The sequence below is a fragment of the Jaculus jaculus genome, chromosome X, assembly GCF_020740685.1.
Source record: "Jaculus jaculus isolate mJacJac1 chromosome X, mJacJac1.mat.Y.cur, whole genome shotgun sequence".
In the NCBI taxonomy this organism is placed as follows: domain Eukaryota; kingdom Metazoa; phylum Chordata; class Mammalia; order Rodentia; family Dipodidae; genus Jaculus; species Jaculus jaculus.
Window position 1 is genome coordinate 48,815,824 of NC_059125.1, and position 25,444 is coordinate 48,841,267.

Sequence of the window (25,444 nt, forward strand, 5' to 3'; positions counted from 1 at the left end):
AGTTAAAACAGATTTTTTTTAAAAAAATAGAGGGGCATGATGGCACATGCCTTTAATCCTAGCAATCTGGAGGCAGAGGTAGGAGGACCTCCATCAATTCAAGGCTATCCTGAGACTACATAGTGAACTCCAGATCAGCCTGAGCTAGAGTGAGACCCTACCTTGAAAAACCAAAACCAAAAAAAAAAAAAAAAAGATTTTTTTTTTTTTAAATAAAGCCGGAGGCAGTGGTGCATACCTTTAATCCCAGCACTCAGGAGACAGGTAGGAAAATTGCTGTGAGTTCAAGGCCAGCCTGAGACTATGTAGTGAATTCTAGGTCAGTCTGGGCTAGAGCGGGACCCGACCTTAAATAAATGTAATACAATACTGAAAAATATGGGTAAAAAGTGAAACTTTTTAACTTTTTATTTTATTTATTTGATGGGGGGGGGGGGAGAGAATGGACATGCCAGGGCCTTCAACCACTGTAAACAAACTCCAGACACATGTGCTACCTTATCAAACTTGGGTCCTTTGGCTTTGGAGGCTGTTAAGCCATCTCTCCAGCCCCTGTTTGATTTTTTTTTTAACATCCTGATGGGAGCCAGATGTGGTGGTGCACACCTTTAATCCAAGCACTAGCACTCGGGAGGCAGGAGTAGGAGGATGGCCTGAGTTTGAGGCCTCCCTGAGACTACATAGTGAACTCTAGGTCAGCCTAAGCAAGAGTGAAAAACCCAATCTCAAAAAAAAAAAAAAAAAAAACCCTACCCTGATGGGAAGAGCTTCTTTCTCAGTCCTCTAATAATGGAATGTTCCAGATATGGGGGAGGAGGGAGGAGGGTGCTAGCTAATAGCTAGAGTCTATCATAGTTCATCTCTTGTCCCAGAGGGCCAGGGCAGGATGTGACTTAGGTGGTAGAATACTCCCAAGCATTCATGAGACACCCTGGGTTAGATTCCCAGTACCTCATGAACTGGGCATAGTGGTTTACACCTTTAATCCTAGCACTTGGGTGGCTGTAGTAAAAGAATAGATGTGAGTTCAAGGCCAGCCTAAGCTACAGAATGAGTTCTAGTTCAGTTGGGATAGAGTGAGACCCTGCCTCAAAAAGAAGGGGGGGCTGGAGAGATTGCTTAGTGGTTAAGGTACTTGCCTGCTAAGGGCCCAGGTTCAATTCCCCAGAACCCACATAAACCAGATGCACATAGTGGGGTATACTTCTCAAATTTGTTTTCAGTAGCTAGAGGTTCTGGCATGCCCATTTAACCTCTCTTTCTTTCTGATAATAAATAAATAAAATTATGTATTAAGATTATTCTTAAAAAAGGCCCACAAAATGCTGAAGATTCATACTTAGTTGTGGCATAATATAATTAAATGGCAGAGATTGAGAATCAAGGTTGGGAGCATGGCTCAGTGGTAGATTTCTTGTCCTCTACCACTACAAGGCCATGAGTTCAGTGCCCTGTACTGCAAAATAAGTAAATACATAAATAAATGCATAAATAAAAATAAACACAGATTGAGCTGGGCATGGTGGTGCACACCTTTAACCCCAGCACTCAGGAGGCAGAGGTAGGAGGATTGCTATGACTTCAAAGCCACCCTGAGTCTACATAGTGAATTCCAGGTCAGCCTGGGTTAGAGTGAGACCCTACCTTGAAAAACCAAAATAAATAAATAAATAAATAAACACAAATTGAGAATCAGCCAAAAGAAAGAGGCACATACTGCATGGCTCAGGAGATGATAAAAGTACATCTTAAATTTATGTTTCACCCTACCCCCACTGCAGAGCCAGGCACACTATGTCTGTTTTTCCCATCAACAATGTGTGATAATATACCAAAGTACTAGCAGCCAAGAAAGTACACCAGAGCCTTGGCGTCCAGATGTGTTTTGGGGGATCTGCAACATAGAAATAGCTAACCATTTAGCTGACATGAGTCTTATATCCCTCCATAGAGGAGGCTGATAACATACAGCCCAAATCCTCTACCATAAATCACATTGTTAGCATAGGCTATCAGATTCCAGGTAAACCAAGACAATTCTTGTCAGACAGGACATCCCAAGGATTTAGAGATTACCTCTCAGGTACAAGAGGCAAAGGGCCAAACCTTTCTTTGGGCAAGGTTGATCCTTTTCTGTACACTACTCAAAACAAATGAAAACATATATCCACACCAGAACTTCTATGTAGCTTTTCATAGCACTATTATTTGACAACAGCCCTAAAAAATAAATAGGTTTTGGTCTCCAAAACCTGATTGAGATTTCTTCTTTGCCACAAAAATGTATAGACCTCCAGTTAAAAATTCCTTTTCTGAAACTAAATTTTATAGTCAGCATCAGTGTATTACAGAAGCCTGGCACAACTTCTGGCTTTTTACATGGGGTCTCAGAATCGAATTCAGATATTCCTGCTTGAGTAGCAAGTGATTTATCCCTGAGCCATCTTCCCAGCCCCTTTAGTGTATGTACTTTTAATTGATCTTTTTGCAATGATGGGGATAAAACTCAGGGCCTTACACATGCTAGGCTGTGGTAGGAAAAATTTAACAAAGAAACCAGGCTCAGGTGATACTCTAAAACACCACTAAGCCATCTATCCAGCGCTAAAACACAGTTTGTATCATACAAGCTTTACAGGGAGATAGCATGGCCCTGAATTTCCTCCCTACTTATGCAGCTACATCCTTCTTGTATGTAATCTGGTTAGTGTAGTCATAGGCACAAACACCCTGGAATAAACAGCTTTCTGTTCTACATTTATACTTTCTAGTCACTGATTTATTGCTAAGAAATTTTCTGCTTGTGCCCCAAAATCATGTAACCTTAGAAACTGGTAACCCACCAATAATATAACAAATTCAGAATGATGTCAAACTGCCTCCTACACTGTCTATAAAACCCCTGTGCTATTAGTTCAATACCTGGGAAGTTAATCCTCTGATTCCATAATGACATGAATAAATATTCTGATGTTCTACCCTATCTCTGGTGCTATCTCTGTGTGATCCAGTTTTCCATAACAAGGCAAGTAAACTGCATTCCATTTTAATTTTAGACTTTCATGGCTAGTTGGCTACCCTGATGAATGGCTCTTAAATTATAAGAAGTTCTTAAGCCAAGCATGGTTGTGCATGCCTTTAATCCCAGGACTTGGAAGGCAGAGGTAGTAGGATCACCATGAGTTCAAGGCTACCCTGAGACTACATAGTGAATTCCAGGTCAGCCTGGGCTAGAGCAAGACCCTACCTCAAAAAAAAAAACCACAAAAAAGTTCTTAGATCTTGGAGATCCTGTAACCTTTTTAGTTTTTTTCATTTTTGGGGGGGGGGAGGGATTCAAGATAGGGTCTCACTTTAGCATACGCTGACCTTGAATTCACAGTGCTCCTCCTACCTCTTGTTTCCCAAGTGCTGGGATTAAAGGCATGGGTGCACCAGGGCCTCTAGCTACTGCAAATGAATTCCAGATGTATGTACAACTTTGTGTATCTGGCTTTAAGTAGGTAGTAGAGAATTAAACTTAGATTGTTAGGCTTTATGGGCAAGTGCCTTAACCACTGAACAATCTTTCCAATCCCCGTGACCTTTTAAGAATTATAGATGCCCTGGCCATAATTTATTATTTGAGAGAATGAGTGTGTGTACTGTGTGTGTGTGTGTGTGTGTGTGTGTGTGTGTGTGTGTGTGTACATGCCAGAGCAGTTTGTGTGAGAGGCTTGCTGTTAATCTCGTATCCTGAGAACTTGTACAGGGTTACATTGCATAGAAACAGTGGTGTGTGCAGAGGGATATGGCACAGACAAAAAATGAAATCTTTGGGTGAAACTGCTGCCCATTCAACTGCAATTGAGAGATTACAACCATTGAAATTAGGCCAGGTGACCTACATTGAGACAACAGAAAGAATGCAGTGTCTTTTGAAGGGGGCTGAATACTGAAGGAGTGTCCTGTTCTTCAAAGTCTGTTTTATACTCCCCAAATAACAAATTGGCACCCCACCTGGTATTATGGAGTATGAGAAATGCAGGAAAGAGAGTCTTTGAATTTGTAGCATGGTCTTGTGTTTTGGAAATGACTATGGGCAGTGTGAAGCAGGTTTGCTGGATGCCTGCATGGAGACCCCATGGAGCCATGAGGATGAACCATGGGTTGCAGTGGGGACCTAGTGGAGATGCCGGGACCACTATACGGTTGCTAAGGAGAACTGCTGGCCCTGGATGAAGTTTTTCAGGATTGTGAGTAGCCTAGCTGGAGGGGTGGAATTGGAACTCCAGAGACTTTTTGCTGGTTAGAATGATCAGACTTGGAGACTTGTCACTGACTACAGTTGTTGGACTTGGAGCTACAGGGTTTGATGTTTGCCCTGTTTGAATTTTGTATTGATTGAATATCTCTTAGCTATGCCCAGTTCCATCTTTTGCAGTGTGTTTATTCTGTGCCATTATGGGATTTTTTTTTGAGGGGGTTGGTATTATGGCTCAGGTAAAAGATCTCAGGCTATGGGGATGATTGAACATCATTGGAATTGATAAAATCTATGGGGACTTTTAAAGTTGGGCTGAATTGGACTTTACATCATGTACGGTTATCAGTTTATGGGGGGCAGGGGCAGAATATGGTGGTTTGATTCAGGTGATACCATAAACTTAGGTATTCTGAATTCTAGGTCCCCAGCTGATGGCAATTTGGGAGTTAATGCCTCATGGAGGCAGTGTATAGTTGGGCTTATGGGTATTATAGCCAGTTTCCCCTTGCCAGTGTTTGGCACACTCTCCTGTTGCTGTTGTCCACCTGATATTGGTGAGGCTGTCCACCGCCCTCTGCCTTTAACTGCTGAGCTATCTCACTAGTCCCTATTTTTTTTTTTTTCATTTTCTTTTTTGGTTTTTGAGGTAAGGTCTCACTCTAGCTCAGGCTGACCTGGAATTCATTGTGTAGTCTCAGGGGGTCCTCAAACGCATAGTGATCCTCCTACCTCTGCCTCCCAAGTGCTGGGATTAAAGGTGTACACCATTATACCCAGCTCTTCTTATGTTTTGAAACATTTTTTTTCTGAGCAATGGCTTGTTCAGTAACTAATGGACATTGTCTAAATTGATGGCACATTGGTGCATGGTGGTTCAATAGGAGAAGTTTTACCCATCAAAATTAATGGCACAGCATCTGTGTTTATGATCTTTGGCCAGGGATTTGATAGTTACACTATAGGTAGAGTGTGAAATGTCCCACTGTAGAAGACTATATAAGGTGATGTGAGGGACCCAGAAAAGAGACCACATAACTTCATGTAAGTCAAAGAAGGCTTCTCAAAAAAACTGAAGGCTTGAATGCTTAAAATGAAACCTTAAATGGAAATTTGATATTTTTACCCCATCTTTGATATTTTCAGTAGGAGTACATTTTCTGGGTTACCTATAAAACATTTTCATGAGCTGGGTGTGGTGGAACATACCTTTAATCTCTGTACTTCGGAGGCAGAGGTAGGAGGATCACTGTGAGTTTGAGGCCAGCCTGGGCTAGAGTGAGACCTGACCTTGAGAACACACACAAAATTTAATGGTTAAGCCTTATCTTGCTTTTGCTTCCTGCAAGGTCTTAGATTAGACCTGGAAATAGATAGCTATCTCTTCCCCTTTCTTACCCTGCGACCTTGACACATTATTTTTCCTGCAGTGCTCCGTGAAAAGCTGCATAACTGCCTTCCATGTCACCTGTGCCTTTGAGTATGGCCTAGAAATGAAGACGATCCTAGATGAGGGGGATGAAGTAAAATTTAAATCATACTGCCTCAAGCATAGCCAAAGCAAGCAGAAACTTGGGGAAGCAAAAAGTGAAAAAATCAGCCTCCGAGCACAGAAGCTTCAGGAGCTAGAGGAAGATTTCTATACCTTTGTCCAAGTGGAAGATGTGGCCACAGAGCTGGAGCTACCCACATTACTTGTGGACTTTATCTATAACTACTGGAAACTAAAACGCAAAAGCAACTTCAATAAGCCATTAATTCCTCCAGAGCAAGATGAAGAAAATGGCTTGGTACAGCCAAAAGAAAACATTCACACTCGCATGAGAATGTTTATGCACCTGCGGCAGGACCTAGAGAGGGTAAGGCAACCAGCTCTGATTAATTTATAAAACTTAGTCTGCACAGACTTAGGAGATCCCATTTCTAGTTTAAAAATGGCTACCTCATTGTAGTGAGCTTCTATATCCTTGTTTGTTTTCTTATTTCACTGTTACCCCAAACATTGGATTCTTTTTATTCTTTTCTCTCTTTTATCTGGTGATTTTTTTTTTTAAGTAGGATCTCACTCTAGCTCAGGCTGACTTGTAATTCATGATGTAGTCCCAGGGTGGCCTTGAACTCATGGCAGTCTTTCTACCTCTGCCTCCCCAGTGTTGGGATTAAAAGTGTGCACCACTACTCCCATCTATTTTCTTTATTTTTTAAATATATTTATGTATTTGCAAACAAAGAGAACTTCAAAGAGACAGAGAATTGGGTGTACCAGAGTCTCTTGCTACTGCAAATGACTTCCAGATGCATGCACCACTGTGAGCATTTGGCTTTATATGGGTACTAAAGAATCGAATCCAGGCCATCAGGTTTTGAAATAAGCACCTTTAACCAAATGAGCAACCTCTCCAGTCCTCATTGAATTCTTTTAAAATTCTGTCAGGCACATTCAAGGAATTAGAGGTCTCATGTATATTCTCTGTGAACATTTTATTATTCTTTTTTATTTTTTATTTGAGACAGAGAGAGGGAGAGAGAGAGAGACAGAATGGGCACATCAAGACCTCTAGCCATTGCAGACAAACTCCAGATGCATGTGCCACATTGTGCATCCGGCTTATATGGCACCTGGAGAATCAAACCTGGGTCTTTAGGCTTTGCGGGCAAGTGCCTTAACCACTAAACCATCTCTCCAGCCTTATTTTTTTTATTTTTATTTATTCATTTACAAGCAGAGAATAGGATGGGCACACCAGGGCCTCTTGCCACTGTAGAGGAACTCCAGAAGCATGCACCACTTTGTGCATCTGACTTTACATGAGTACTCAGGAATTGAGCTTGGGCCATCAAGCTTCACTGAGCCATCTCTCCACCCTTCCAGCCCAGGCTGACCTAGAACTCAGTCTGTATAGTATCAGGCTGGTCTCAAACTCACAGCAATCTCTATCAACTTTAAATTAGAAATAGATTCTCATTTAGTTTGCTTTTTTTAAAAAAATATTTATTTTATTTATTTAAGAGAGGAGAGAAAGAGGCAGAAAGAAAGAATGGGCTTCCCAGGGCCTCAAGACACTGTGCAAACAAACTCCAGACACATGCGCCACCTTGTATATCTGGCTTATTACATGGGAACTGTCGAACCTGGGTCCTTAGACTTCACAGACAAGCGCCTTAACTGCTAAGGCATCTCTCCAGCCCTAGTTTACTTTATTTATTTGTTTGTTTGTTTTTCGAGGTAGGGTCTCACTCTAGCTCAGGCTGACCTGGAATTCACTAGTCTCAGGGTGGCCTTGAACTCACAGTGATCCTCCTACCTCTGCCTCCCAAGTGCTGGGATTAAAGGCGTGTGCCACCATGCTCAGCTTCCTAGTTTTATTTATTTATCTAGACAGACACACAGACAGACAGACAGACAGATACATACATACATACATACATACATACATACATACATACATACATACAGACAGGTTTTATGAGGTAGGGTCTCACTCTAGCCCAGGCTGACCTGGAATTCACTATGTATCTCAGGGTGGCCTTGAACTCATAGCAATCCTCCTACCTCTGCCTCCCAAGTGCTGGGATTAAAGGTGTGCATCACCACACCTGGCTTTCCTTTTTATTTTTTTTGAGGTCATTTCACTCTAGTCCAGGCTGACCTGGAGTTCACTATGTAGTTTCAGGGTGGTCTCAAACTCATGGCGATCCTCCTACCTATGCCTCCCAAGTACTTGGATTAAAGGCATGTGCCACCATGCTCAGCTCCTTTTTATAATATTTATTTATTTTCAAACAGAGAGAGAGTGAATGAATGAATGGCCATGCCAGGGTCTCTTGCCACTGCAAACAAACACTGGGTGCATATACTTTATGCATCTGGCTCTACACTGGTATTGGGGAGTTGAACCCGGCCCATCAGGTTTTGCAAGCAAGCACCTTTAACCACTAAGCCAACTCTAGCCTTCCAACTCAGCACTATTGAGCTTGATAGTTGCTGTAAGGTGTTACCCTTTATTGTAGGTAGCAGATAAGACGTTTAGCAGTTTCACTGGTCTATACCCCCTAGGTTCTAGTATATCCCGTACACATACTCAGTTGTGATATTCAAAATTTTCTCTAAATTACCAGATTCTCTGAGGTCACAATTGTCCCTGGTTGGCAGCCACTTCACAAGATAATTTAATGATATATTTATCACGTATCTACTAAATTAAGTGCAACAAGATTTCAAAGATAAGTTAGGTACTTTGTTTACTCTAGGTAATTTTATAGTTAATTGAATAATTCTAGAAATGAGCCTGTTGGTGCAGACCTGTAATCCCAGCTACTCTAAAGACTAAAGCAGGAAGATTGCCACGTTTAGGACCTTCCAGGGCTGTAGAGTGATTTCTAGACCAGCTTGAGCAAGTTAGTTACCCTGTCTCAAAAGTGAAAAGTAAAGAGGGCTGGAGTTGTAGCTCAGTGGTAGAACATGTAGTTAGCATGTTGAAGGCCCTAGGTTCAATCCCTAGTGATCAAATTAAAAAAAAAAAAGAATTGTTTTGGTATTTCCTCTCTACTACTAAAATTCAAAAGAAAACTTAAAAAAAAAAAAAAACAGCCAGGCATAGAAGCACACACCTATTATCCTAACACTCAGGAGGCCGATCAGGAAGATTTTCATGTGTTTGAGGCCAGCCATGGATACACAGTGAATTCCAGGCCAGCTTTAACTGTATGTATAGTGAGATCTTGTCTGAAAACATTTTAGGGGGCTGGAAAGATGGTTCAGTGTTAAAGTCACAAGCCAGATGCATAAAATATCATATGCATCTGGAGTTCATTTGTAGTGTCAAGAGGCCCTGCATCCATTCCTCCTCCTCTCTCTCTCTCCTTGCAAATAAATAAAAATATTTTTACACTTTTAAGAAAAAAATAAGTTCAAGGCCACCCTGAGACTACATAGTTAATTCCAGGTCTTCCTGAGCTAGAATGAGATCCTACCTTGAAAAAAAAATTGTGTATCAGTTATTGATACCATTTATTCTTAGGCACAGAAAGGTAAGGCTAAAATGTTAAACCATCATCTTCCCAACCTAGCCGTACATATAAATTTAAGCCTGTGACACTGTCAAGAGTAAGAGGTCAGAAGGTAGCTTTTAAGTACTTGGTTTGTGCTGCTTAATTGGCATGGGAGCCATGCCCCATGATGGCCATGCTGTAGGAATTCCTGTGGATTGGCTCTTAATTTGTGGCTGTTGGGTCCTGTCTTCTTTCCTTATTCCTATCCCACTTGTATTCATTTTAGCTGGATAATTTTAATTGTTAAGTCTGTTTAACATGACAAGCATCTTTATTTACTGGGGATTGGGCTTGCAGGTCCGAAATCTGTGCTACATGATAAGTAGGCGAGAGAAGCTGAAACTGTCACACACCAAAATTCAGGAACAGATCTTCAATTTACAAGTCCAGGCTCTCGACCAAGAAAGTGAGGAAGGTAAGCTGTGTGTTAAAATCGTACTAGCAAATATAGATACTCTTGTTATACTCTATTTTAATGATTTATTTCATGTCACTTAAATATTGTGCCACTTAAATATTCTTGTTAAATCCTTCATTTGCTTTAGTCTAATCCTGATGTTAACATGGTCCATTCACCATCAACTCATAAGACAACAAATTCCAGGATAGAAAAGCCAATAAAATAAAAATTTTAGATAGGCTTGTGGGCATAAGGGTAGTTACATGCCCAAGGCAGATAATCTAGACCCCAGAGAGTTATTTGATGCCATTAGTTAGAGCTATGAAGTTATCCTATAATTATCAAATTTATTTAAGAATCAGTATGGTAGCACCAAATCTGTTTCCATAAAACATTTAATTCTAGGATTACTCAGCTTAATTGTTACCTACTAAAATTCTTAGCCAGAAGTTAAAACAGATCTAGTTCTTGACATTTCATTTGTTCACTAATGTTTATTGAAAACCTACTAGGAACCAAGAAGTAAGAAAGAAGATAGAGAAATCCACAGGACAGAATCTCTGCCCTACAGGGTATACTGCCTATTAGTGGAGATAGGTTAGCATAATTATCGTACACAAAGTGTGGAAGCTTGGCTAGAATGATCAGTCATATACAGTGAAACCTCTCTGTGTTTCTTTTAATACAGAAATAGGTGGCACAACCTAGACAACAATTGAGAGTTACTAGGTACTACAGTCAGGTCTGCATTGCTGGTAGAATCACCCAACCAAGAGCAGCTTGTGGGAAAAAGGTTTATTTTGGCTTACAGGATCGAGGGGGAAGCTCCACGATGGCAGCAAGAAATGATGGCACCAGCAGAGGCTGGACATCACCCCCTGGCCAACATAAGGTGGACAATAGCAACAAGGCAGTGTGTCAAATACTGGTATGGGGAAACTGGCTATAACACCCATAAGCCTGCCCCCCAACAATATGACCTCCATGGGCATTAATTCCCAAATCTCCATCAGATGGGAGCCTAGCATTCAGAACACCTAAGTTTATGGGGGTCACCTGAATCAAACCACCACACTGGGCAAGATATATAAATTCAGCTCCTGCTAAGGGCCAGAAGAGAAAATTGAATGAGGTATCAGGTTGGGGAGATTGTTCAGTGGGTAGTGCTTGCCATGCAAGCATGATGACTTGAGTTCAGATCCCCAGCACCCATGTGAGTACATGCCTATAACCCCCGCAATGGAGAGGTAGAAACAGGGAATCCCTGGGGCTTACTGGATGCTAGTCTAGCTGAGAATCAGTGAGCTCTAGGTTCATTGAGTACCAAAAACTAAGGTAGAAGCCAAGTGTGGTGGCACATGTCTTTTAATACCAACATTTGGGAGGCAGAGGTAGGAGGATCACTGTGAATTCGAGGCCACCCTAAGACTACATATGAATTCCAGATCAGACTGAGCTAGAGTGAGACCCTACTTCAAAACCGCCCCCCCCAAAAAAAAACTAAGGTAGAAAGCAAGCAAAACACCTAGAATCAGCCTCTGGCCTCCCCCACCCCAACATACATATCACTGTGAGTTCGAGGCCACCCTAAGACTACATATGAATTCCAGATCAGACTGAGCTAGAGTGAGACCCTACTTCAAAACCGCACCCCCCCCAAAAAAAAAAAAACTAAGGTGGAAAGCAAGCAAAACACCTGGAGTCAGCCTCTGGCCTCCCCCACCCCAACATACATACATACATACACTGAGGTGTTGCATAGGAGTCCAGGGCTCTTAGATATTCTTGACTATCTTGACAGAAGAATGGTGTAGCAAGAGGCAGCAGAGCTGCTCATCCATAAGGGCAGTATAATTGGCAAAACAAGAAGGACAAAAGGAAAGAGACCTGATGTGCTCACGAGATTGCTTCCAACCATGTGACAAGTCAGTTATGGCTTATACTATCCAGCAGGTGGCAGGCCCTGGCAAAGATGAGAGTTCAGAGTTTTCATCATAGACTCACAGTGAACACATACTGTCCATTGGGATACTTGTAAGCGATCTTCTCTGTATCTCACTTTTGTGAGTAAGATGACAATGGGCAAAGGCCAAAAACACATACTAGGAAGAACTGGTTGGTGAATATTTTATTTTATAACTCTCAAAATAGAATATAAAAATAATAGAGGAAGGGCTGGAGAGATGGCTTAGCAGTTGAGGTGCTTGCCTGAAAAGCCTAAGGACCCAAGTTTGATTCCCCAGTACCACGTAAGCCAGATGCACAGGGTGGCACATGCATCTGGAATTTGTTTCAAGTGGCTACAGGTGCTGGCACACCCATTCTCTCTAGATAGATCTGCCTCTCTCTCTCTCTCTGTGTCAAATAAATTAATAGTGATAATAGAGGAAGGGGCTGGAGAGATGGCTTAGCGGTTAAGGCATTTGCCTGCAAAGCCAAAGGATCCTGGTTTGACTCTCCAGGACCCACATAAGCCAGATGCAGAAGGGGGCACATACATCTGGAGTTTGTTTGCAGTGGCTGGAGGCCCTGACGTGCCTGTTCTCTCCCTCTCTTTGCTTCATTCTCTCTCTCTCTTTCTCTCTCTCTCTCTCTCTCAAATAAATAAATAAAAAAGTAAAAAAAAAACTAGTCAAAGTGCTGAGAACAAGTGACTGTTCAGTGTTAAGCACTTTATTAAATAAATAATTAATGATATTAAAGGAAGACCTGTTCTGTGATCGTAGAGTGACATTACCAGGTAACTATGAATACTCCCTGGCTAATCCTACACCTGGCCAGAGGCAGGAATGTGGTGATTCTTTCTTGCTGTCCCATACCACTATAAAACCTTCCCAAGCTGGATGTCATGGCACACACCTTTAATTCCAGGCAGAGGTAGGAGGGTCACCATGAATTCAGGCCACCCTGGGACTACATGGTGAATTCTAGGTCAGCCTGGGCTAGAATGAAACCCTACCTCAAAAAAAAAGAAAGAAAGGAAGGAAGAAAGAAAGAACCTTCCGAGACCTCCATAATAGTCATCTATAGTCAGGATATTATTGTAGGTTAATGAAATAAAATTTGTAGAAACCTCCCACCACTTCTAATGCCAGGTTAAAACACATATGCATCATTACCTCACCAAGATTGATTGTTTCCATTTTTTTAAATTTATTTATAAGAGAGAGAGAGAATAGGTGCACCGGGGCCTTCAGCTGCTACAAACTCCATATGCATATGCCACTATATGCATCTGTCTTACTTGGGTCCTGGGGAGTCAAACCTGGGTCCTTTGGCTTTGTAGGCAAGTGCCTTAACTGCTAGGCAATCTCTCCAGTCCTCTTTTTGATCTGACTTGCCTTAAGAATGCCCAGAGATGGGCTGGAGAGATGGCTTAGCAGTTAAGGCGTTTGCCTGCAAAACCAAAGGACTCAGGTTCAATTCTCCAGGACTCATGTAAACCAGATGCGCAAGGTGGTGCATGCATCTGGAGTTTGTTTGCAGTGGCTGGAGGCCCTGGAGTGCCCATTCTCTCTCTCCCTCTCTCTCTCACTCTTTGTCTTTCTCAAATAAATAAGTAAATAAAATATTTTTTAAAAAAAGAATGCCCAGAGAGGAGAGAATAGTGTTTGGAATGTGTTTGAAGCACATTCTCAGTGTTTTGCATTACATATGCATGCCACTTAGACACATGAGTAGAGCCTGTCCCAAACCACTACTAGTGGCATGCTTTATAAAAATGAGGGGGACTGGAGAGATGGCTTAGCAGTTAAAATACTAGCCTGTGAAGCCTAAGGACCCAGGTTCGATTTCCCAGTACCCACATAAGCCAGATGCACAAGGTGGTGTGTGTATTATCTAGAGTTTATTTGCAGTGGCCAAAGGCCTAGCTCACTTGCTGTCTTATTGGCTCGCTCTCTCTCTCTCTCTCTCAAATAAATAATTTTTTAAAAAATTTAAATGAGGAAACAGAGATCAGGATGCAAGAGGGAGCATACTAGTTTCCGTGATCATCTTATAGAAGGGAAAAGCAGAAGTGAAGATGTTGGGAGCCATAGAACAAATGGTAATTTCTGGTTTCTGTGGCACTCATTGTCTCCATCCTCTACTGCAGCTCAGCCCAGGTACACCATCCTGCTGTATATGCAAATCAGACAGGAGCTCATCAGATATTAGGAAGAATAGGTCAGATTGGAAATACAGCTTAGCAGTTAGGGTGCTTTCCTGCAAAGCCTAAGGAACCAGGTTTGATTCCCCAGTACCTATGTAAGCCAGATGCACAAGGTGGAACATGTGTCTGGAGTTCCCATTCTCTTTGTCTGCCTCTTTCTGTTTCAAATAAATAAATAAAATAAAATGTTAACAAATAGGTCAGGCTGGAAAGATAGCTTAGTGTTAAGGCACTGGCCTGTGAAACCTAAGGACCCAGGTTCGATTCCCCAGTACCCACATAAGCCAGATGCACAAGGTGGCACATGTATCTGGAGTTTGTTTGCAAGAGCTGAAAGCCCTGGTGTGCCCATTCTCTCCCTCTGCTTCTTTCTCCCACACAAACAAATAAAACTAAAATCTTTTTTAAAAATAGGTCTGTGAAATCACTTCGTGATATTCATAGATGCTAATATTTTTTTTTATTTTTTTATTATTGACAACTTTCATAATGATAGACAATACCCCATGAAAAGTCCCTCCCCCAACTTTCCCCTTCACAACTCCACCCTCTTATCATATCTCCTCCCCTTCTCAATCAGTCTCTCTTTTATTTTGATGTCATCATCTTTTCCTCCTAGTATACTGGTCTTGTGTAGGTAGTGCAAGGCACTGTGAAGTCATGGATATCCAAACCATTTTGTGTCTGGAAGAGTGCATTGTAAGGAGTCCTACCCATTTGGCTCTGACATTCTTTCCTCCATCTCTTCCACAATGGACCCTGAGCCTTGGAAGGTGTTATAGGTTTTTCAGTGCTGAACACACCTCTGTCACTTCTCAGCACCATGGTGCCTTCTGAGTCATCCCAAGGTCACTGCCATCTGAAAAGAAAAGTTTCTCTAACCAAAAGTGAGAGTAACATTAATATATGGGTACTTACTGGGCAGTTTGGTGAGCATAATATATGCATTTAGCCAGGCACCAGCAGGCATTACACCCCTAGGGCCCATAACTTCCCTCATCATTGGTTTTTCAGTATCATACATGCATTACCTTCCATGGAGTGGGCCTCCAGTCCAATTAGAGAGCAGTTGTTTGCCCCCATAACAGACAAGCTACTACTGCACCCATTGGCTCATTTGGCCTGGCTGGCCAATCCTAAGACTTGCTGTTTCCACTGTTGTTTATCTCTCTCTCCCATGGAACTGCATGCAGCATAGCTTTTTCCAGCTTTCTGTCAGCTGATCTAATTGGAGGTTTTCAGCTCAGCTCCAGCAAGATTTCTCAGTGACCTTGTAGCCCAAGCATGTGGAGTCTTCAGCAATAGGGTCTTACCATCTATTCTTGGTGGGAAGCAAAGAGCCTTGGCAAGAGCCTATAATGCTTTGTGGGCAGATGCTAACATTTTAAGTAAGTTGTTAAGACAAATCTTTCTTTTTGATCTCAGGACTTTCGTTGGCAAATGCGCTAGAGGACTCATTGTTTTATTCACAACCACGAATTACCTTAAAGTTGAAAAGGTCTAGATCCACCACAGAAGACTGCAGAGACAGCTCCACAGAGACTGATCACCAGCCCACCTCTCCTGGCAGCGGCTCCCCTACTCACAATAAAAGGAGCCCACAGGGGCCTCAGGAGCCACTAGACATGAATGTGAAAGCATATCCAAGACATTCATTGGAGAGCAAGAATAACTATTTGCTGGCCAGTCGTGGCTATTCTCAGAATGAAACCAAGGGTTCCAGTCCTGCTTGGAGAGGTTCATCTACAGATTATTCTCATGGACAATCACTGGGGAAGCCTCTGGCCCTTCAGGCTGGTCTTCATGGACAGATTTCCATTGGTAATGGGAAGAGTTGGCCTAACTCCAAGCTTGCTGCCTCCAATGGCCTAGAGGGCAACTGTTCTGAGAATGTCACCCAGAAAGATAACTCAAGTGATATGTTCTGTGACCAGAATTCCATGCTCAGCTCCCACTTTCCCAGTCAGGGTATCACTAGAAAATCCAGCATGGAACAAGTCTTTAGTAGGTCATTTAAGGAGGCCACCAATACATGGGTGAGGCCCACTGAGGACCTTCCGTGCTATATAAAGTCAACAAAGAATATGAGCCCTAAGGAACAGTTTTGGGGTAGGCAGCATCTCAGGAGGTCAACAGGGAGAGCTTCATATCAGGAAGCTGATGGATATTGCCCAGATTTGGAGCCAAGTGATTCAGACGCAGAAGGGGATGGTACTGAAGAAATACCCAGAGTGAAGAGAGAGCGCTCAGACAGGGAACATCCTCAGTATGATTCTACACAGGAGTGTCATGGTAAAAGCAAGACACATCCTCATTCCCAGGACTCAATGCAAAGGTGATCACCTAACAATAACTTTCCCTTTGCTTCATATATTGGGGGAAAATGTAAACAACAAAAGTATTCGAGCATATAATAGGAGGAAATGCAGGAGAAAGGATGGAATTTTTCCACATAAATTGATTTTCAGTTTTGAAAAGATTTCATGTCTGGATTTTATAAACATATTACCAGACTTAAAAATTGTCAGGAGGTTGGTTTGTCAGAGACTGTTGGGAATAGCTGGGCCCAAAGTATTTGCTCAATAAATAAATACTTCAGGACAACTTTCCAGTTACATTAATAGATTGATGAATCTACATATGGATTTGCAAGAGAGCATGAGAGACACTAAAAGTGCTTTTCTTTGGAAGCTACACATGACTTCCAGAACTTATGTTTATAGAAAGTTTCTAACTTCACTGGTGTCTTCAAGGGACAGACCAGGAGAACAAAATTTTCAGATACTGTCACTGTTGTCTTGCTTTGCTTCATGCAAAGTTGAGTTTCTTTCACAGTATCGTAACATACCATGTTAATTCTCCTAATGCTTACAAGTATCCAGTGCCTGTTCCTAAACCTGCTTGTTGGGGACGCACTCATAACTTTTTTACCCAACTAACAAGCTAACTTGTGGATAGTGTTTACAAAAGTACTATTTCTAAGGAAAATGCTCTGATTCTCTGTTTAGGCATTTGTGAAGAATCTTAGAGCTTTTCCCAAGGTGTGACCATTTCTGGGATATTTGTACCAGGTCAGGGTTGTTTTGTTTTGTTTCGTTTTGTTTCGTTTCGTTTCGTTTGGTGTGTGTGTATGTGTGTGTGTGTGTGTTGTTTTCAAATCAGTTTGACTAAAATAAGTTTGGCTGACAGTTTTTGTATACCTGCTTTAATGTTTATAAAATTTTTATTGAGGTATAATTAAAATATAGTGAGATGCACAGAGGTTAAGTATTATCTGCTTTAATTTTGAAACAGATTTTTATTGTCAGAATTTGAAAGCATGTGGTTAACACATGAATATAATTTAGCTTTATATCAATTTTGAATCCTAGGCAACTTCCCAAACAAAAAGGTTGGAGCATTTTTCAGAAGTTGCTTATACCCTATTACCAAATAACCAGCCTTGATTAATTTCTGGAGGAAGAGAATAATTACACTTTGGGGCACAGGATAAAACAGATCTGCTTCACGTTTAAAAATAGGGGAAAGTAGCAGTTTATAAAAATGTGAAGCAGACTGTAATTCTCAGCTCTCTTTTCTTCTTAGCCTTAAACTAATATTCTCTTTCTTCTAGTTTGGGAACGTGTAGTGAAACTTTTCAGACAAAAGAGGCCATTTGCAATTATGAAAGTTTTATGCTGGTGAATCAGTCCAGTTCCAGTAGGTGCCACTGAGTGGAGGCAGCACCTTCTAGCCATTACCATGGATCTGGAAATCTCAGCAGTTTGCCTCTCCCCACTTTTGTTCTTGTAGCCTTATTAAATAAAGGGCTCTTTTGGTTTTCATTTTCTCCTTTTCTTTTTTTTTTTTTTTCTTTTTCTTCTTGAAGTAGAGTTTCCATGTAGCCCAGGCTGACCTAGAACTCACTATGTAGTCTCAGACTGGTCTTGAACTCACAGTAATCCTCCTACCTCAGCCTCCTGAGAGCTGGGATTAGAGGCGTGCACCACCATGCCCAGCACCATTTTCTCCTTTTCTGAAAACTTCTACATTGTGCCTCGCTTTGGCTCCATCTTCAAAATGTTCCTTTGTACATGTGGAACATACCATAATGTGTGGTAGGTTTCCTGTGTTTTGTTTGAATTGAAAAGCAAGAGAATTTCTCCTATTCATGTATGAGGTTTCTGTGCTTTTTTTTTTAAGCTCCTGGGGTACATTTTAATTTGATAATTTCATGGTAATGAGATTATAATGAAGCTGTGTTATAAACTCCTTATGTTAAAGGCCAGTGTGGTTGCCTGTACCCTTTCATTCATTTGAATTCTGTGCAGGAGGAAAAGCAAACATGGAAATAGTGCTTCAGGCAAATTCTATATGCAGTGCCATTGGGAGAATATTAACTGAAATATCATTCTAGTCAGGGAAATATGTTAATAGTTTTACAGGATTTTCCTAGGTAAATAATGAAGCCTTCAGTTATATACATTCCAATTGTCCCAAGATGCATCTACTACATTTTGTCGTTTGAAGTATTACCTCCAAACCTTTGTCGATTTTTTTCATTTTGACTTATGTAATTCAATTTTCCAAGATAAAATCAATCTTTTTTCAAATGTCACCTTTTTACAAATACTTTTGCATTAAATTATGAAAAATACTATTGTCAGTGTGGTATTTTTTATTTTGGCATAATTGATTTTATGAAACCCTATATGTGTTCATTATACATTTAAAAATCATATCCACTGGGCCTGGGGAGATGGTTCAGTGCATAAAGTGCTTGCCATACAACTCTTGAGTACCTGGATTCAAATCCTCAGGCTCCTTTTAAAAAGATGGAAATTGTGATGGGCTTCTGTAATTCCAGTGTACCTACTATGACAAGGGAGACAGAGACAAAATTTCCCAAAAGCTCAATGTCAGAGCAGTGAACAACAAGAGATGCTGTTTCAAGCAAGATGAAATATGATGGTGAACCCAAAAATTGTCCTCTGACATCCACAGGCTCACCATGACACATATGTACCCAGACACACACAGGAACATACATAAACACACTAAAAATAAGTAATTGTTTTTTAAGAGGATTGCTGTGAGGTCGGGGCCAGCCTGGAATGATAGAGTGGGTTCCTGGTCAGCCTGGCCTAGAGTGAGACCCTACTTCAAAAAATAAAGTCATGGTGGTGCATGCCTTTAATCACAGCACTTGGGAAGCAGAGGTAGGAAGATTGCCATGAGTTCAAGGCCCTGAGACTACATAGTGAATTCCAGGTTAGCCTGGGCAAGACCCTACCTCGAAAAACATTCTTAAAAAGTAAAATAAAAATAAATAATTTTTTTTGCCAGGTATGGTGGTGCACGCCTTTAATCCCAGCACTCAGGAGACAGGTAGGAGGATCACCATGAGTTCAAGGCCACCCTGAGACTACATAGTGAATTCCAGGTCAGCCTGGGCTAGAGTGAGACCCTACCTCAAAAAATAAATAGATAAATAAATAACTTTTTAAGTTTGAGCTTTTCAAGATTTGTAAATTTCAAAATTTATGTCCTCTAAGAGGTGGCGGAAAGAATGTAAGAGCTAAAAGAAGGGTAGGACTCTTTACAATGTGCTCCTCCCAGGCACAAAATGGCCTGTATATCCATGACCTCACAGTGCCTGACACTACCTACACAAGACCATCATAATAGGAAAAGATCATGACATCAAAATGAAAGAGAGACTGATTGAGAGGGGTAGGGGATATGATGGAGAATGGAGTTTCAAAGGGGAAAGTGGGGGAAAGGGAGGGCATTACCATGGGATATTGTTTACAATCATGAAAGTTGTTAATAAAAAATAAATTGGAAAAAGTAAACATTAGCTTTATCACAAAAAATATGTCTGCTAAACAAAACAAACTGATGGTCTAGGAAGAGGAGAGAGGATTGAATATTTTACAAGCATAAATTATCTGGACATGGTGGTACATACCTATAATTCAAGCACTTGGGGGATACATAACAAAACCCATTCTCAAAAAAAAAAAAAAAAAAAAAAACTGGGCTGTAGCCAGGCATGGTGGCACATGCCTTTGATCCCAGCACTCAGGAAGCAGAGGCTACATAATTGAATTCCAGGCCAGCCTGGACTAGAGTGAGAGCCTACTTTGAAAAACCGAAGGACGGGTTAATGTGGCGGCATAGGTATCATGCCAAAGCTGCCGGGGGGGGGGGGGGGGGGGGGAGCCAAAAAAAAAATCTCAGCAAAATACACACTTTTTTTTTTTTTTTTTTTTGGTTTTTCAAGGTAAGGTTTCACTCTAGCCCATGCTGACCTGGAATTCACTATGGAGTCTCAGGGTGGCCTCGAACTCACAGCGATCCTCCTACCTCTGCCTCCCAGTGCTGGGATTAAAGGCATGCGCCACCATGCCCGGAAAAATACACACTTTTACTAAAAAGTGAGGTGCATAGGAAATTGAAACGGCAATGGAGAAGTAGGAGAGATCCAGAGCATCCAGAGCCCACACAGGCCAGCAAAAGCAGGTCTGGCAGGTCCGCCAACCACGGCACGCCAGAAAGCCGCCAGGCTCGGCTTGGGCCACAGAAAAAGCCAGGCAAAGGGATTTTCCACTCACACTGGAGCTCTCTGCAAACTCAAGAAACGTGAAGGGAGAGCAGCAGTGAACAACGGAGGAGCAGATCACAAGGTAGAAGAACACATGGAACAGCAAGAGAACTAGAGCAGCATCAGCAGCCTCCCCTCCCCCACCACAAGTGCCCAGCGCCAGCAAACAGAGCAATGGTCCAGGGACCCAGCCATGCCAACTTGAACCAACAGCAGGACCCAAGCAGGAGCAGAGGTAACTGGAATTACACCAGGGAAGGGTCTCACCTGGTCACAAGCTGACTTGGAACCCTCAATAGATAAGAAATCTTAACCTCTTTGTTGTCACACACCCTAAGGGACAGTTAGAGGATCTGGTGGTCATAATACCTATTCTTTGATAAATAGTCTGAGCTGTTTTTCCTTGAAAGTGTACATTGTTTAGTTAAATTTTAGAATATGCCTATATTTTGTTCCACTCAAGACTACTTGAATACTCATATAGCAGGCAAACTCAACACCTAGGGTCACTTTTGTAGATACTCTGAGAGTCTTGAGAACCACAGCTAACACCTTAACCTCCTACCCTGAAGTTACATAACATCACATTGTCTGATACATCTAATAATAACCAGCTAACTAGAAAATCCAATCATTAAATAATCCAGGATGGAAAAATATATACATTATAACACAAGAAACACCAAAAATGGAGACAATAGAAATCCACCAAAAAGTATTAATGCATCAGAAATGACCTCCAGTGAGAATGAGTTAGAGGAAATGCCTGAGAAAGATTTCAAAAGAATGATTACAAATATGTTCAAAGAAGAAATCAAAGGAATGAAAGAGGAAATCAAAGGAATCAAAGAAAACACAGGACACCTATTTAATGAAATAAAGAGGTCAATACTAGATGTAAATAAGGAAATAGAAATAATAAAGAAAAACAGAATTACTAGCAATGAAGAACACAGTTAATGAAATAAAAAACTCTAGAAAATCTCACCAGTAGAATGGATGAAGGAGAGGACAGAATATCTAACGTGGAAGACCAGGTGGCAGATCTAATACAGTCCAACAAAGAGAAAGACAAACTAATAGAAAAGTATGAGTGGGAATTTCAAGATATTCGGACACTATGAAAAGACCAAACATAAGAATTCATGGCATAGTAGAAGGAAAAGAATTTCACTCCAAAGGCATAGTAGGTGTGTCTTCAACAAAATCATAGAAGAAAACTTCCCCCAAATTGGGAAAGAGGTGCCATTGCAGATACAGGAAGCCTTTAGAACACCAGCCAGAAAAAACCTGGAAAGAACCTCTCCTTGCCATATTATAATCAAACTACCAAACACACAAACCAAAGAAAAAATAGTGAAAGCAGTCAGAGAGAAAAATCAAGTTACCTACAAAGGCAAGCCTATCAGGATTACAGCAGATTACTCAACACAAACTTTAAAAGCCAGAAGGGCTGGGAGTGATGTATTCCAAGTCCTGAAAGGTAACAACTGTCAACCAAGGCTACTCTATCCTGCAAAACTATCCATCCAAATAGACGGAGAAATAAGGACATTCCATGACAAAAGCAGGTTAAAGGAGTATTTGAAGACAAAACCAGCTCTACAAAAAATACTTGAAAGAATCCTCCATGCTGAAGAAAAAGAAAAGCACACATATAAGGAACCGGGAAAAAACACACAATACCCAAATACTAGTTAACACAAGAGAGCAAAGGTAAAACCAGAAAAACTACAAAAAAATGCCAAAGATGAAAACACACCTTTCAATATTATCTCAATATCAGCGACCTCAATGTGCCAACCAAAAGATATAGGTTCACAGGCTGGGTTAAAAAGCAGGATCTTCATTTTGTTATCTCCAAGAAACCCACCTTTCTACAAAGGATGGACACCAACTTAGGGTAAAAGGTTGGAAAACAGTGTTTCAAGCAAATGGGCCTAGAAAACAAGCAGGGAGCCGGGCGTGGTGGCGCACACCTTTAATCCCAGCACTCTGGAGGCAGAGGTAGGAGGATCACTGTGAGTTCGAGGCCACCCTGAAACTACATAGAGAATTCCAGGTCAGCCTAAGCTAAAGTGAGACTCTACCTCGTAAAACCAAAAAGAAAGAAAGAAAGAAAACAAGCAGGGGTTGCTATCCTAGTATCTGACAAGGTAGACTTCAGTCAAACATTAGTTAAGAAATATAAGAATATACAAGAATATATCAGAAACATCATTCACCCTGACCAAGTAGGCTTTATCCCAGAGATGCAGGGATGGTTCAACATACACAAATCAATAAATGTAATACATTATATAAATGGACTGAAGGACAAAAATCATATGATCATCTCATTAGACGCAGAGAAAGCATTTGACAAAACCCAACATCCCTTCATGATAAAAATCCTACAGAGACTGGGAATAGAAGGAACATATGTCAACATAATAAAGGCTATTTATGACAAGCCTATAGCCAACACATTACTAAATGGGGAAAACTGGAAGCTTTTCCACTAAAATCAGGAACAAGACAAGGGTGTCCACTGTCCCCACTTTTATTTAATGTAGTACTGGAAGTCTTAGCCATAGCAATAAGGCAGGAGACACACATAAAAGGGATACAAATTGGAAAGGAAGAGATCAAGTTTTCATTATTTGCAGATGACATGATTCTATATATAAAGGACCCTAAACTCTACCAGCAAACTGTTAGAGCTGATAAACACCTACAGCCATGTAGCAGGATACAAAATAAATACACAGAAATCAGTAGCATTCCTATATGCTAACAACAGACACAGAGGATGAAATCAGAGAATCACTCTCATTCACAATTGCATCAAAGAAAATAAAGTACCTTGGAATAAACCTAACCAAGGAAGTAAAGGATCTCTACAATGAAAACTATAAAACACTCAAGCATGAAATTGCAGAAGACACTAGGAAATGGAAAAAAAATCCCTTGTTCCTGGATTGGAAGAATCAATATTGTGAAAATGGCAATCTTACCAAAAGCAATCTACACATTTAATGCAATCCTCATCAAAATTCCAAAGGCATTCTTCATGGAAATAGAAAAAACAATCCAAAAACTCATTTGGAATCACAAAAAACCCTCGAATATCTAAAATACTGAGCAACAAAAATAAGGCGGGAGGTGTCACCATACCTGATTTTAACCTATACTACAGAGCCATAGTAAGAAAAACAGCATGGTACTGGCACAAAAGCAGATCTGTAGATCAATGGAACAGAATAGAGGACCCAGATATAAGTCCAGGTAGCTATAGCCACCTGATATTCGATAAAAATGCCAAAAATACTCATTGTAGAAAAGACAACCTCTTTAGCAAATGGTGCTAGGAAAACTGGATATGTATCTGTAGAAGGATGAAAATAGATTCTTCTCTTCGTGCACAAGAATTAAATCCAAATGGGAAGATGGCTGTGTAGGTACCACGCCAAAGCAGCCTGGGGGGGAAAAAAGACCAAAAAAAACCAGCAAAATACACACTTTTACTAAAAAGTGAGGTGTATAGGAAATTGAAGCAGCAGCAGAGAAGTAGAAGAGATCCAGAGCATCCAGAGCCCGCACAGGCCGGCAAAAGCAGCCCCGGCAGCTCGGCCAACCGCCGCGGTGGCGGGGCGCACCAGAAAGCCGCCAGACTCGGCTCCAGCCACAGGAAAAGCCAGGAGCGGGAGCTTCCCCTCACACTGCGCTCTCCGCAACTCGGGAAACGTGAAGGGAGAGCGGCAGCGAGCAGCGGAGGAGCAGACCACGAGGTAGAAGAACGCTTGGAGCAGCGAGAGAACTGGAGCAGCTGTGGCTCCCTACCCTCCCCCACTTCCTGAGCCCAGCTCCAGCGAACAGAGCAGCGGTCCCAGGACCGGCCACGCCAACTTGGGGCAACAGCGGGACCCAGCAGCTCCGGCACCGGTAACAGAGGCCCCACCAGCAGCAGACCCAGGAGCGGCAGCAGCGGCAGACCAAGCAGCAGCAGCTTCAGCAGCAGCAGTGGCTCCAGAAGTGGCAGCTACAGCAGCAGCAGCAACAGAGGCAGCAGCAGCGGTGGACCCAGCAACAGCAGCTTCAGCAGCTGACAGACCCATCAGAGGCAGCTTTAGCAGCAGCAGTTCCAGCAGCAGGGGTGCTGATCTGCAGGGCCACAGTTGCCAGGCTCAGTTTGCCCCACAGGAAAAGCCAGTGCCCAGCTCCAGAAATCAGAACAGCAGCCCAAAGACCCAGCCAGCAACTTGACTGAGACCAAAATCATCCAAGGTAACTGGGATTGCACCAGGGAAGGGTCTCACTTGGTCACAAGCTGACTTGGATCCCTCAACAGACCAGAAATCTTAACCTCTATGTTGATAGAAGATCTGGTTGTAATAATAACTACTCTGGCATACATAATTGGGGCTGTTTTTGATTGAATGGGTACAGTGTTTAGTTAACTTTTAGAATCTACCTGTATTTTATTCCACTCAGCCTACTTGAATACTCCTATAGCAAGGAAACTCAACCCCTAGGAGCACCTTTGTAGATACTCTGAGAGTCTTAAGAGACACACCTAACACCTTAAGCTCCTACCCTGAAAATATATAACATCAAATCAACTGATACAGCTAAGAATACCCAGCTAACTAGAAAATCCAAGCATTAACTTAATCCAAGATGCAAAAATATATACATTAGCTGGGCGTGGTGGCGCACGCCTTTAATCCCAGCACTTTGGAGGCAGAGGTAGGAGGATTGCCGTGAGTTCAAGGCCACCCTGAGACTCCATAGTGAATTCCAGGTCAGCCTGGGCTAGAGCGAGACCCTACCTCAAAAAAATTCAAAAATATATATATATACATTATAACACAAGGAACACTAAAAGGCAAGACGATATAAATACACCTAAAAGTATTAATGCATCAGAAATGACCTCCAGTGAGAATGAGTTAGAGGAAATGCCTGAGAAAGATTTCAAAAGAATGATTGTAAATATGTTCAAAGAAGTCAGAGAACAAATCAAAGGAG

At 41.6% G+C, this 25,444-nt stretch overlaps 1 protein-coding gene across 7 annotated transcripts in view; it reads left to right on the top strand.

The window, feature by feature from the left end:
• The window catches only part of Jade3 (jade family PHD finger 3), a 162,843-nt gene extending 145,170 nt beyond the window's left edge, over window positions 1–17,673 (top strand). For all 7 annotated transcript variants that reach the window (XM_045140863.1, XM_045140864.1, XM_045140865.1 and 4 more), the window contains 3 exons: window positions 5,674–6,102; window positions 9,593–9,710; window positions 15,274–17,673. In XM_045140863.1, the coding sequence (XP_044996798.1) occupies window positions 5,674–6,102; window positions 9,593–9,710; window positions 15,274–16,187 (1,461 nt within the window). In that variant the 3' untranslated portion in view covers window positions 16,188–17,673. The remainder of the gene's footprint in view (window positions 1–5,673; window positions 6,103–9,592; window positions 9,711–15,273) is intronic.
• The last annotated feature ends 7,771 nt before the right edge of the window (window positions 17,674–25,444 follow it).